Genomic DNA, 12650 nt, shown 5'->3' on the forward strand with positions numbered 1-12650 from the left:
CCTCCTTTCAGGTACTTGTACAGAGCAATAAGGTCTCCCCTCAGTCTCCTCTTCCCCAGACTGAACACCCCCAGCTCCCTCAGCCTCTCCTCGTAAGACTTGTGCTCCAGACCCCTCACCAGCTTTGTTGCCCTTCTCTGGACCTGCTCCAGCACCTCAATGTCCCTCTTGTGGTAGGGGGCCCAAAACTGGACACAGTACTCCCGTTTTGTTCAAAGGACATCTCTGTGCCCAGTCCTTTCTAAGGAAGCTCTACCACCATACATAAGCACTACGTGTGAAAACAGTTTAGGGGAGCAATACCTGCTCCCAGCTTAGGAACATGCAGTTATTATCATAGCTGTCTTCCCCTCTTGGGGCTACAATGCCAAGTCATCCTAAGGATAACAGCCCCCCAACCTTCCCCCATTCCCTTGGCACCTCCTACCACAGAGCCCAGGTTAGAAATTAAGGAAAGCACATGTAGGTGTCATGTTAGGGCACCGCTTTTCACGTACCTTCTCCTTTGATCTTGTGGGGGTACCCAATCACGGCGGTCTCGGGGACCTCAGGGTGATCAGCCTTCGCAAAGAGTGAAAGAAAAACACACAGAGAATAACAACGGCTTCGAGCCCCGCAGAGTTTGTGCCAGTTGATCTAGGAACAAAAGCCCCTTGCCATCTCCCACCCTCCCCTTGGCAGATCCTACTGAAAAAACAACAGGGAAACCAAATGCCACCTTCCCACTGCATGGTCAGCTGGTGGCCACGGGCATCGCCAGTTCTTGGGGAGGAGCACTTACTTACTGGATTGGTGCTGCTTTGAAGCATACAAATAAGTACTTTTACTGCTAAGCCCGCTGCATGCCAAGCTGAATTTGCACCAGCTGGCAACCTGCTTTCTCTTTCTTTCTTTCTTTGGGCCCTTGTGTGTGCACCACGGTCCCAAGTATTGGCTGGCCACGGCCAAATCACAAGCAAAACCAGCCCCGCGTTGCTCTGTGCCACGGGGAACCGTTGCCAACATCATGGTCCACATCTGACTGGTGTTTAATAAGCGCCCAAATCACGCCAGAAGCCAGAAAGATCAGGCTTCTTCATCTTCCCAGAAGGGGAAAAGGGCTCTTTTGCTGAATGCTTTATTAGTATTATTATTATTATGCTACACAACAGTGATTTATTCTGTCACATTTCAGAGTTTAATTTAACATCCTTCTGCAGCAAGAAGACAATTTGGGTGTACAGACCGGAAGAAATCCCATATCTGAATCCGACACCAAAGACTGGATTATACTATTTTAAATTAGATTGAAATAGGAAAGGATATATCAGAGAGTAATCTAACCATATAAATATATTTGCATAAACACATGCATACACGTACATAGAATGGGAGGGAACCGGATCCTGTATCTACAATCACAAACTCACACATATTAAAAAATCACTCACAGAGGAGAAAGCAGGATCCCATGTGCCAAGGGACACAGCTCAGGTTTATCAGATGTTGCATTTAAGTGCTGTTTGCAGGCAAGGCACACAATACAGAAATAAATATTCAGGTCAAGCTAGGGAGATAAATGCTCTGAGGACGTTCTGTTTTCAATTCCCTGAGCTAATATCATTTTCTCTCGAAATAACAGGCTAGCTTTGCAGCTGACACACATCAAGGTGGCTTCATATTTAACACTGATGAACTCTCAAGCATACCCCGGCTTGGCTTCGGACAAGCAAGAACCACGGGTGTGGGAAGGAGAGGTCAGGTGTTAACAGAGGGAAGGAACAAACAGGAGAGACAATCCCTTACAGAGACCCCACCGGCAGCCAAGGTGACAACTGCAACAGTGGAACATCACTGCGAGGAAACACGGCTCCGACAGTTCAACTGGAGGAACCATCCACGGTGTGATTCCTCTCTCACTTGCCTGTTCGTTGTCTCCTTAATAAGGGAGCTGTTTCCTTTTGCACATTTGCTACTCATTACCCATCAAGCTGGGTGTAGGCAGGGGTTTGAAGGCAAGTGACCCTGTGCTTGTTGAAACTCATAAAACTTCTTCGAAAGAGTCACCCTGCACCCACGGATAAACCCTGTCAAGGGACCTGAGAAGGCTGAGAAGAACCTAATGAGGTTCAACAAGGACAAATGTAGGATCCTGCACCTGCAGAGGAAGAACCCCAGGCAGCAATACAGGTTAGGGATGGATCTTCTGGGAAGCACTACTGAGGAGAAAGATCTGGGAGTCCTGGTAGATAGCACACTTTCCATGTGCCAGCACTGTGCCCTTGTGGCCAAGAGGCCAATGGGATCCTGGGCTGCATAGGGAAGAGTGTGGCCAGGAGGTGGAGGGAGGTCATTCTCCCCCTCTGCTCTGCACTGGGGAGGCCACAACTGGAATCCTGCGTCCAGTTCTGGGCTCCCCAGTTCAAGAGGGACAGGGAACTGCTGGAGAGAGTCCAGCAAAGGGCAACAAAGATGATTAAGGGATTGGAGCACCTCCCTTACAAGGAAACGCTCAAGGAGCTGGGACTCTTTAGCCTGGACACGCGAAGACTGAGGGGAGACCTTATTTTTGTTTATAAGTGTCTAAAGGGTGGGTTGAGGGAGGATGGAGCTGGACTCAGTCGTTTCCAGTGATAGGACAAGGGGCAACGGGCACAAGCTGGACCATGGGAAGTTCCACTCCAATCTGAGGAAGAACTTCTTTGGGGTGAGGGTGGCAGAGCCCTGGCAGAGGCTGCCCAGGGAGGGTGTGGAGTCCCCTTCTCTGGAGATCTTCAAGCCCCGCCTGGATGCCATCCTGAGTGATGTGCTCTGGGCAACCCTGCTTTGGCAGGGGACTTGGACCAGATGATCTCTAGAAGGTCCCTTCCAACTCTGACAATTCCATGATTCCATGACCTCCACCTGCTTGGAACTTACCATCGCGTCTTCTATCTCTGCTGTCCCGAGCCTGTGTCCGCTGATGTTAATGACATCATCCATGCGCCCTGTTATCTGGTAATAGCCTTCCTTGGTCCTGTAAGCACCATCCCCCGTGAAGTAGTAACCTACAGTGAAAAGACAGGCGGGTGGTCAGCAGCAGGAACAGGCCAGCCCTTATGGCTTTGGGATGTGGCTCCAGGAGGGCGAGCAGGGTATGGAGGACCAGGCAGCTGGCAGGCAATCAGCGGCAACCGGCGGCTAGTGTCTCCCTGTAGTAAAAGCAAGTCCAGGAACAACAACACGGCGATGCTTTGTTGGGTTTACAAAACCAAGGCGGGGAGGTTCTCTGATCTCCCAAGGCTTTACATGCCTACAGCTGCAGAGCAACTGCGTGCTCAGGCCTGGTGCAGATAGCACTAAGATGGGCATGTTTAGTTTGGAGAAGAGGAGGCGGAAGGGGAGACCTCATTGCCCTCTACAACTCCCTGGAAGGAGGTTGCAGAGCGGTGGGGGTTGGTCTCTTCTTCCAAAGGAATAATGACAGGACCAGAGGAAATGGTCTGAAGTTGGGGCAGGGGAGGGTTAGATGAGATATTAGGAAGAATGACTTTCCTGAGAGGGTGGTCAGGCACTGGAAGAGCCTGCCCAGGGAGGTGGTGGAGTCACCATCCCTGGAGGTATTTAAGAAACGTGTAGATGTGGCACTTCAGGGCATGTTCTAGTGCCTGAGATTGTTGGGTTGTGTCTGTCTGTGGTTTGTTTGGGTAGGTTTTTTGTTTGTTTTTGTGGTTGGACTCCATGATCTCAAAGGTCCCTTCCATCCATGAGGATTCTGTGATCTGAAGATACAACCACTTCATATGCCTTTTGCCATCATGCTAGCTACACCTCAGCCCTCATGGAAAACTACAACTGTGCAGCTGAAAGGGAGCAGTTCTGTTACATTTTGTACAAGGGAACACCGCCAATTTTTCTAATCACTTACACTGGGATGGATGAAAAGGCATTTTCTTTCCTGGCTAACAAAGATTCAGACCCCAGATTAACAGTCGCTCTCCGGCACGTGAGCATGGCAGAAATACTGCTATCAGATCAGTTGGAAAAAAAAACCCCTCCATGATAAGCATGGTGTTTGGAGGATCTAAAACATTCGATACAAACTAAAAAAAAAAAAAAAGACAACTCGTAGTTCCAGGAAACTCCAGTGTCACTGAGGACACATCTGGTGACACAGACTGTGTTGGCTCTTCATCAAAGCCATATCCGCATCTGAATTGTTCCTGTGGCACTTCTGAGCAGCAGCAGGCAGCTAGTGCTGTGAAATATGAAGGTGGTTCTTGCCAGGGCCCATTATTGGCCAATTCATAGACTTTCAGTCATGCCTCCTGCCCTTCCAAATCAATGAAATAACCACCAACTAAATATCAACAAGATTTTAGATGGGAACATGTAGTGAGTAATAAGGGACTGTGCACTCATTCAGCTTCTACCAGATTCCCATTCTTATTTTCCAACCCATTTTGTACAATTTGCAGAACTGTCTCTCTTAATTCTTGTCTACCTTGGAGTTTTCAAACCCTCTTCAGTTGCTCCCCTGAGTAAAAACAATGGTCTTGTCCAATCTCCTACTAAAAACACTTCCCTGCCACTTCTGATTACTTGCCAGATGCAACTTGGCCATCCTTCTAAAAAGGACGGATGTAACACAGCCTGTGACAGCAGGGGTGAGGTTCAGTGAGGCGGGAGGTCCCTTCCCATTCAATGTGCCTATTTCCAAGTGAGGGCCACACAAATGGCCCCGAAGAAAAGGTATTTGGACTTCAAAAATACACTCCCCTTTTGACAGCTAGAAAGGTCAACGCTATGTCCTGGTTTGAGGTAAAACAGAACTAATTTTTCTGTTCAGTAATTTTACTTTTTGAGCTAGGCCTCTTCTGACTAACTAAACTCTGAAATTAACAGCATATTGTTCAGAAACTGTTCACTCTCACAGTGGTAAGACCTGATTATACCAAGGAATGGTGTGCAGAGAGGCCCCTGCTTATACTTATTGCTATAACAACCAAGGGCAGGTAAATTTGTTATTTGCCCTGTTGGAGGGTCGGAAGCGGAAAAGCGTCGAGGGGTCCCACCTGTAGGGAGGAACGGACAGGACAGGTGACCCAAAACTGACCAACAGGGTATTCCATCCCATCTGCATCATGCTCAGTATAAAAGCTGAGGGATCAAAGGGTCAACCCTCTTCCTTCAATGGCCGACGTCCGAGGAGGACCCTGTCTGTTCGTCTGCCTTTGATCCCGATCCGAGCGTTCCTGACTCCAGATCTGGAATCCAGCTCCTGTCCATCACCGAGTCCAGCCTGGGACTTTCCGGTGACGTGATCGTCATCCTGGGAGCTTGATACGGTTTTGTATATACTGTATACATTTGTATTTTATTTTACTTTTTTTTCCTCTTTCCTTTTTTTTCTTATTTCATTATTTATTTATATTTTTATTAAAGTAGTTTAGTCTTTTTCTAAACTCATAGGTTTTTTTATCCCCCTCTTCCTCTCCTCTCTTTTCCTTAGGGGGGGGAGGGGAGGGGCCATCTGTCGTTCTGGTTGGTCAATTCGGTCAAAACCACGACAGACCATTAGCTTGCAACACATCACCCACAACCCCAAGCAGCCAAGATCTGGCTGGTACAGAAGTAACACAAAGTGCTGCACAAAAACACTCCGTGGGTTTCTACTGCAGTGCAAACTGCCTTCCCTTGGTGCTCCCCTTACCTGGGTAGGCTTTGAAATAGGCGTCGACAAACCGTTGGTGATCTCCATAGATTGTTCTCGCCATGCCAGGCCAGGGCTGGGCAATGCAGAGCGCACCGGACACATCGTTGCCCTCTATTACCTTCCCCTGCGGGTTGAAGGACAGGAAGGATGATGAGGTGAAGAAATTAGGAATAGTAAGGGCTTCTGGGTCACTGATGTGGCCCCCAGGTGGAGAAAATGAATTCACTCATTCACTCTGTCTGTGTCCTGCCTTCCTCGAGGCCAGCGGCACAACGGGTAAGGCTAAAAGAAAAGCAAGTCCAGTGATTCTTCAGAAGGCGATGCCAGCAAAGAGGGCAGCAGAGATGTGCCAAGTGGCCAGAGGATGCCAGAAGATGCGGCTAGCAGGAGAACACCTGCCCCCCTGCCTGCCACTTTCCCTTCTGCTAGCTGCCACCTCCCCTTACCAAACTGTACAGGGAGAAGATCATAGAATCATAGAATTTCCCAGGCCGGAAGGGACCTCCAAAGGCCATCTAGTCCGACCTCCCTGCAGTCAGCAGGGACACCCCCAACTAGACCAGGGTGCCCAGGGCCTCGTCGAGCCTCTCCTTGAATATCTCCAGGGATGGGGCCTCAACCACCTCCCTGGGCAACCTGTTCCAGTGCTCCACTACCCTCACAGTAAACAACTCCCTTCTAATCTCCAATCTAAATCTGTTCCCCTCCAGCTTGAAGCCATTTCCCCTCGTCCTGTCACTACAGGCCTTTCTAAACAGGCTCTCCCCAGCCTTCCTGTAGGCTCCCTTCAGGTACTGGAAGGCTTTACTGTTTAACGGAGCACCGGAGCGCAGATGGAGATCGCTCGCGCAGCGTCACGGACCAACACTGGTTTTCTCACCGACATGCACAGTTGCAGGGCCTCATGCCTTGCATTTCCCTTGGCAAACTCCACCAGTCCTGTCCGGCTGCTCCAAGTCTTGCCACGTCACTGGACATCGTATCCAACTGTTCAGCCCCCCCCTGGTTCCCAGGAGCCGTGTGACTTCTGACTTCCCTCACAAACGGAGGCGGCAGCTCTTAACCAGAAGCAGTGTAAGACCATAAAAAGTGGTGCTGAAAATGCAAACGCTCCTCTAGAGGTTTGCAGACAGCTTACAATGCCCAGCTGGCAATCTGCACGGACATCTGAGATGAGAAAACTCAAGATGAGCTGGTGGTGCATGCTGGCAGCCCAGAAAGCCAACCGCATCTTGGGCTGCATCAAGAGAAGCATGACCAGCAGGGCCAGGGAGGGGGTTCTACCCCTCTGCTCTGTGCTCATGAGACTCCACCTGGAGCTCTGTGTCCAGCTCTGGAGTCCTCAGCACAGGAAGGACATGGACCTGTTGGAACGGGTCCAGCAAAGGGCCACGAAGATGCTCAGAGCGCTGGAGCACCTCTGCTGTGAAGACAGGCTGAGAGAGCTGGGGTTGTTCAGCCTGGAGAAGAGAAGGCTCCAGGGAGACCTTCGAGCAGCCTTCCAATATCTGAAGGGAGCTCCAGGAGAGCTGGGGAGGGACTCTTTGTCAGGGAGTGGAGTGACAGGACAAGGGGGAACGGTTTGAAATTAGAAGAGAGGAGATTTAGATTAGGTATCAGGAAGAAATTCTTTCCTGTGAGGGTGGTGAGACACTGGAAGAGGTTGCCCAGAGAAGCTGTGGCTGCCCCATCCCTGGAGGGGTTCAAGGCCAGGTTGGATGGGGCTTGGAGCAACCTGGTCTGGTGGGAGGTGTCCCTGCCCAGGGCAGGGGGGTTGGAGCTTGATGATCTTTAAGGTCCCTTCCAACTCTAACCATTCTATGATTCTATATGCTTGATATATAAACTGCTCATCTATTCTACCATTTTAACAGAGGAACAAACATCTTTCCAGATCCTGCTCCTCTGCCATCAGAAGGTGACTAAGGCTGAAGCACACCCCAGCTTCTCTTTTGGGCACCCAGCACAGCCTCAACTCACATTATCATCCATCAGCACGGGCACAATCCCAAAGAAAGGTCTCATAGCCATAGCCGGAACGATCTCAGCTTTCTCCTCGGAAGGCCGTGGGGCAATGCAGATGCCACCAGTCTCTGGAAGAATAATGAAAAACAAAATATGTAGGGCCCATCCATCACGCTGGATGAGAGCAAATGCCAGCTCTTCTAAGTTAATAGCGAAGCCACCTTGCGAGGAAAGGCAACTGGGAAGGAATGATGCAACCACGTATCACAGCCATCTGAAAGCAGCCCAGACCTGATAAACCAAGAGCTCTTTGTGAATGCAAGTAAAGCTTAAGCATAGAAAAATGTTCTGGCGGGCCAGGATGATGCCACCAAGGCTCGTTCTGTCTACAGGGGGGACATTGCAGCAGGTGGAGAGCCGGGGAGAGCTGCAGGCAGGTCTCCCCTTGGTGAGCTTGGACTGAGAGCTGCTCCTACTCCCTGTTTGCTTGGTGCCTCCTTTATTCAGCGCTGGCTGCAAAAATCACTGCACCCCTGTGTACGCCAGTGACAAACCCCAGTGTGTGGCCAAGCAACCGCCACGGGGGGAAGAGCAGCTCGCCATCCCCCAGAGCATCAGGGTGGCTCAGAGGAGAGCAGCACTGGGTTCTACAGCCACTTGGCTTGACACCAGACAGCCTGGGGACCCTGCAGCCACCGTGTCTGCCTTCACCATCCTCCCTGCAGTCAGTCAATCCATGGCAGATGAACCAGGCACAAGGAAGACCCCATTGACGCTGCCCACATGCTCCATTCCCTACATCTCACTCTGCCTCAGATAAACCCACGCCTTCAGCTACCAACCAGCAAGGGATATGGGCAGCTCTAAGGTATGTTGACACCCTTGCAGGTCCTTCTCACGCTGCCTGGTGGCAGGGGCAATACTCACCTGCCCTATTTCCTACCCCAGAAGTGATTTTACAGGGGAAAGTATAAGCATATCAGGGGATTTATCTCCTGGTGCTGTTTTATCAGCTGTCTAAGATGAAAAGCACTTCAGGAGGTTGAATTACTATTATTGCAGAAGTATAAGATTAACCCACCCCTTACAGGTGGGTTGAGCTTATCTTCTATTCAAAATTTAACCTTTTAATCATCCTTTTTCATTCCTGCTGGGATGAGCATTAAATCAGATTCCAACCTTAATCAGATCTTTTCTATTCTACAACTAATTCAGAATCACAAGAGAGAAACAAAAGCAAAGCAGCATTAGGCTTTTCAAAATACAGCTCTATAAATAAAGGTATGTTCTGCCTCTTGGAGAGTGCATTCCTCTACTGGCTTTGCTGAGGTTGTGAAAACTGAAACCAGGGGTTGGAAAGGTTGAATTTGACCCTGAATTTGCATCCAGCAGCCCTGATGTAGCTATAAGGAAGGGTCTCTTTGAGGAACCCTAAGCTTCAAACCTGCAGAAAATAGTTTCACATGTGGCTCACAGATAAAATTATTTCACATTTCGTTGATAGGCATGCATCCCACCTCACATGCTTCTGTTTATTTTGAAAGGGTCATCTTGAATTTTTGCAGAAAAAAAGAAAAAAGCACCCCAGACACCTTGCTGTTCTCTGTTTGCACAGACAAAATCTGCATCAGAGCAGGGAACCTGCACCACTACAGGTTGGGGGCTGACCTACTAGAGAGCACTTCTGAGGAGAAAGACCTAGGAGTCCTGGTGGACAACAGGATGACCATGAACCAACAATGTGCCCTTGTGGCCAAGAAGGCCAAGGGCATCCTGGGGGGCACCAGGAAGAATGTGACCAGCAGGTCAAAAGAGGTCATCCTGCCCCTCTGCTCTGCCCTCGGGAAGTGCCATCTGGAGCACTGGGTCCAGTTCTGGTCTCCCCAGTTCCAGAGGGACAGGGAACTGCTGGAGAGGGGACAGCAGAGGGCTACAAAGATGATTTGGGGACTAGAACATGTGTCATATGAGGAGAGGCTGAGGGACTTGGGTCTTTTTAGTCTGGAGAAGAGAAGGCTGAGGGGGATCTGATCAATGCTTATAAATACTTAAAGGGAGGGTGTCAGGAGGATGGGGCCGGTCTTTTTTCAGTGGTGCCCAGGGACAGGACAAGAGGAAATGGGCACCAACTTGAATAGAAGAAGTTCCACCTAAAGATGAGGAGGAACTTCTTTCCTGTGAGGGTGGCAGAGCCCTGGCAGAGGCTGCCCAGGGAGGTGGTGGAGTCTCCTTCTCTGAAGACATTCAAACCCCACCTGGGCACGTTCCTGTGCAACCTGCTCTGGGTGGACCTGCTTTGGCAGGGGGGTTGGACTAGATGATCTCCAGAGGTCCCTTCCAACCCCACATGATTCTGTGATTCTGTGACCTGATTAAACTGCTGGTTGCTCTTCCTAACCCAGCACTCACTCTGAATACAGCCCTGCAAGCTATGTTTCAACATGGGGTTTGTCACATCCTACGCATCCTGCAGCCAGCTGCCCATAAGGCAGTCAAGTCACATTCCAGAGGGAGCTGCATGGTGGCAAGGGTGCTCTACAAATTGTTTGAATGGTAAAGACCTACTTTAAACTGGTTTAAAAGCACCGATTTTAGCCACTGACAGACGACAGCTAGCAAGAATTCTAGGCCCTGCCCTGCCCTTCTGAAGTCTGTCTCTTCAGAGGCAGAGCTGGCAGAAGAAAAGCCGTGCTTCCACGTGACCTGTGTGCCCCTGCTGTCACCGCAGTGCAAATCCACCCAGATTTTAGGCAAGGACAGTAGAGCGTGAGCAGGGAGGGTGATGGATGGAAACAGGGCCCCCCCTCTGCTGTGGGTCAATCGCCTAGCCTGTGTGTCCCTGCTGTCACCACAGTGCAAATCCACCCAGACTTTAGGCAAGGACAGTAGAGCGTGAGCAGGGAGGGTGATGGATGGAAACAGGCCCCCCCTCTGCTGTGGGTCAATCGCCTACTCTCTGCCACCGGAGTCTCCACCACCACAGATTGGACTGACTGCTCTGGGGAGGAATCCATCCCAGTCTAAATCGTTGTAAAAATGATGCCAACAGCAAAAGCTCCCAGTGCCTCTTCAGAGATGTCTTTCAAAACCAGCCTTTGTTCCCAGCTGCCTACAACAGCTGCACTTTTTTTATGTAAAGCCGACGACAAAAGTAAAACTACCTAGTGACTCTTCTGCACTGTGAAGAACTACACCTGAAACTCAAACTTTGAAACTCAGCTTTGATTCTACTACTGTCAATCACAGCACAACACCACCTAATATTTCAGCAGCAAGACCCAGAGGAATTTTCCACCTCTCTCATCTGCACACACCGCTTCCCATAATTGCTGTCTCACCCATTTGCTCATCCAAAGGCTTTCAAGTGGATTTTTAAATCGCCGTTTTGCTGCTCTTCACGCCTACCAGGCTTTATTAGCTGGCAACACGTTGGTGCTTCAGAGAGCAACGCACCGTAGAGGACACTCTGCATCCAACAGTGCAATTAACAAGCTATACTGAAATTGTCTACGAGGGGTGACACTGCAGGACCCCAACCAGCATCCATCAAACTGTTTCTGTGATCTCTTTCCACGCTCCCTTTACATTCAAACGGAATATATAATGTTTCCAAGATTAATCTGGCTTTCCTCATCATCTGTGGAGGAAGATTGATTCTACTTTCTAACAAAATCAATTTCATGAATATTTATCGTTATATTATGCTTCCAGGAGCTGGTAAATGTTTACCTGCAAAACTACACCTAGCTGAAGGTAAGATAAAGCACTCTGCACTTACAGGCTGTCCAGCAAATGTTCTTCGACCTCTCACCTGACCGCCATTGCTCCAAAAACCCAGGAGAAATACAGTTTAATATAAGATCTAACCCTGTATTTTGGAGGAGACAGGAGGCACTGTATGCACACTCCATGCACCAGTTAACTGAAGAGAAACAAACAAACAAAAAGTTAGGGCAAAAAAAAAAAGATTCTTCTCAACTCCATCACTGTACAGTAATCAACTGCTTCTGCAGAGTGTTTTATTTCAGAGCAGCGAGGAGGAAAGCATTTAGCTCCTACCCAGTCAGCTTTCCTTCTGCTCAGCACATGAGAACCCAGATGGTTTAAGAGATGGGTAATTGAAATAGACGGTAGTTAACATTGCTGCTCTGAATTCTGAGGGTATTTTATTTCAAATCTGAAAATAAAAAGAGAGTCTGCAAGTCTGGTCTGGATTAAATGGAACTTGGTTGTGTGCCAGAAGCTAATTCATCCCATTGAGATGGGCCTCAGGGATCCTGAAGAGACCACCTGCTAGCAGGAATAAGGATGAAATCAGGAGCAACCTGTCTGGAAAGGGAATGAATATTGTGCCCAATGGCAGCTAGAAATTTAAGAGTAGGGTTGGTCTTGTTTTTTCAGCAGAGGCAGAATGCCAGCAGCTCTGCTGTATCCTTTAAGTCCACGGCTCCGTGGCAAACTGTGGTTCGTGACTTCAGAAGGACATATTGCAAGATACCTTTAGCAACTCTCGAATGTTGGTGCCCAGAAGAGAGGACCAGGTGCTGAGTAGTGTGGCCAGCAGGTCGAGGGAGATTATCCTCCTCCTCTACTCTGCCCTGGTGAGGCCCCATCTGGAGCACTGGGTCCAGTTCTGGGCTCCCCAGTTCCAGAAGGACAGGGAACTGCTGGAGAGGGTACAGCAGAGGGCTACAAAGATGATGAGGGGCCTGGAGCATCTCCCTTATGAGGAGAGGCTGAGGGACTTGGGTCTTTTTAGTCTGGAGAAGAGAAGGCTGAGGGGGGATCTGATCAATGCCTATAAATACTTAAAGGGAGGGTGTCAAGAGGATGGGGCCGGTCTTTTTTCAGTGGTGCCCAGGGACAGGACAAGAGGAAATGGGCACCAACTTGAATAGAAGAAGTTCCACCTAAAGATGAGGAGGAACTTCTTTCCTGTGAGGGTGGCAGAGCCCTGGCAGAGGCTGCCCAGGGAGGTGGTGGAGTCTCCTTCTCTGGAGACATTCAAACC

General features: G+C 49.5%; 1 protein-coding gene across 1 annotated transcript in view; it reads right to left on the bottom strand.

Annotated features, from left to right (window-relative positions):
- Positions 1 to 12650, bottom strand: part of ACSS1 (acyl-CoA synthetase short-chain family member 1) — a 64410-nt gene that overhangs the window by 6059 nt on the left and 45701 nt on the right. Inside the window, exons 9-12 of the mRNA XM_014962371.1 lie at positions 7655 to 7767; positions 5672 to 5798; positions 2899 to 3026; positions 498 to 561 (exon numbers count right to left, since the gene is read on the bottom strand). Of these exons, the coding sequence (XP_014817857.1) occupies positions 498 to 561; positions 2899 to 3026; positions 5672 to 5798; positions 7655 to 7767 (432 nt within the window). The remainder of the gene's footprint in view (positions 1 to 497; positions 562 to 2898; positions 3027 to 5671; positions 5799 to 7654; positions 7768 to 12650) is intronic.

Source organism: Calidris pugnax, unplaced genomic scaffold (assembly GCF_001431845.1).
Source record: "Calidris pugnax isolate Ruff unplaced genomic scaffold, ASM143184v1 scaffold147, whole genome shotgun sequence".
Lineage (NCBI taxonomy): Eukaryota > Metazoa > Chordata > Aves > Charadriiformes > Scolopacidae > Calidris > Calidris pugnax.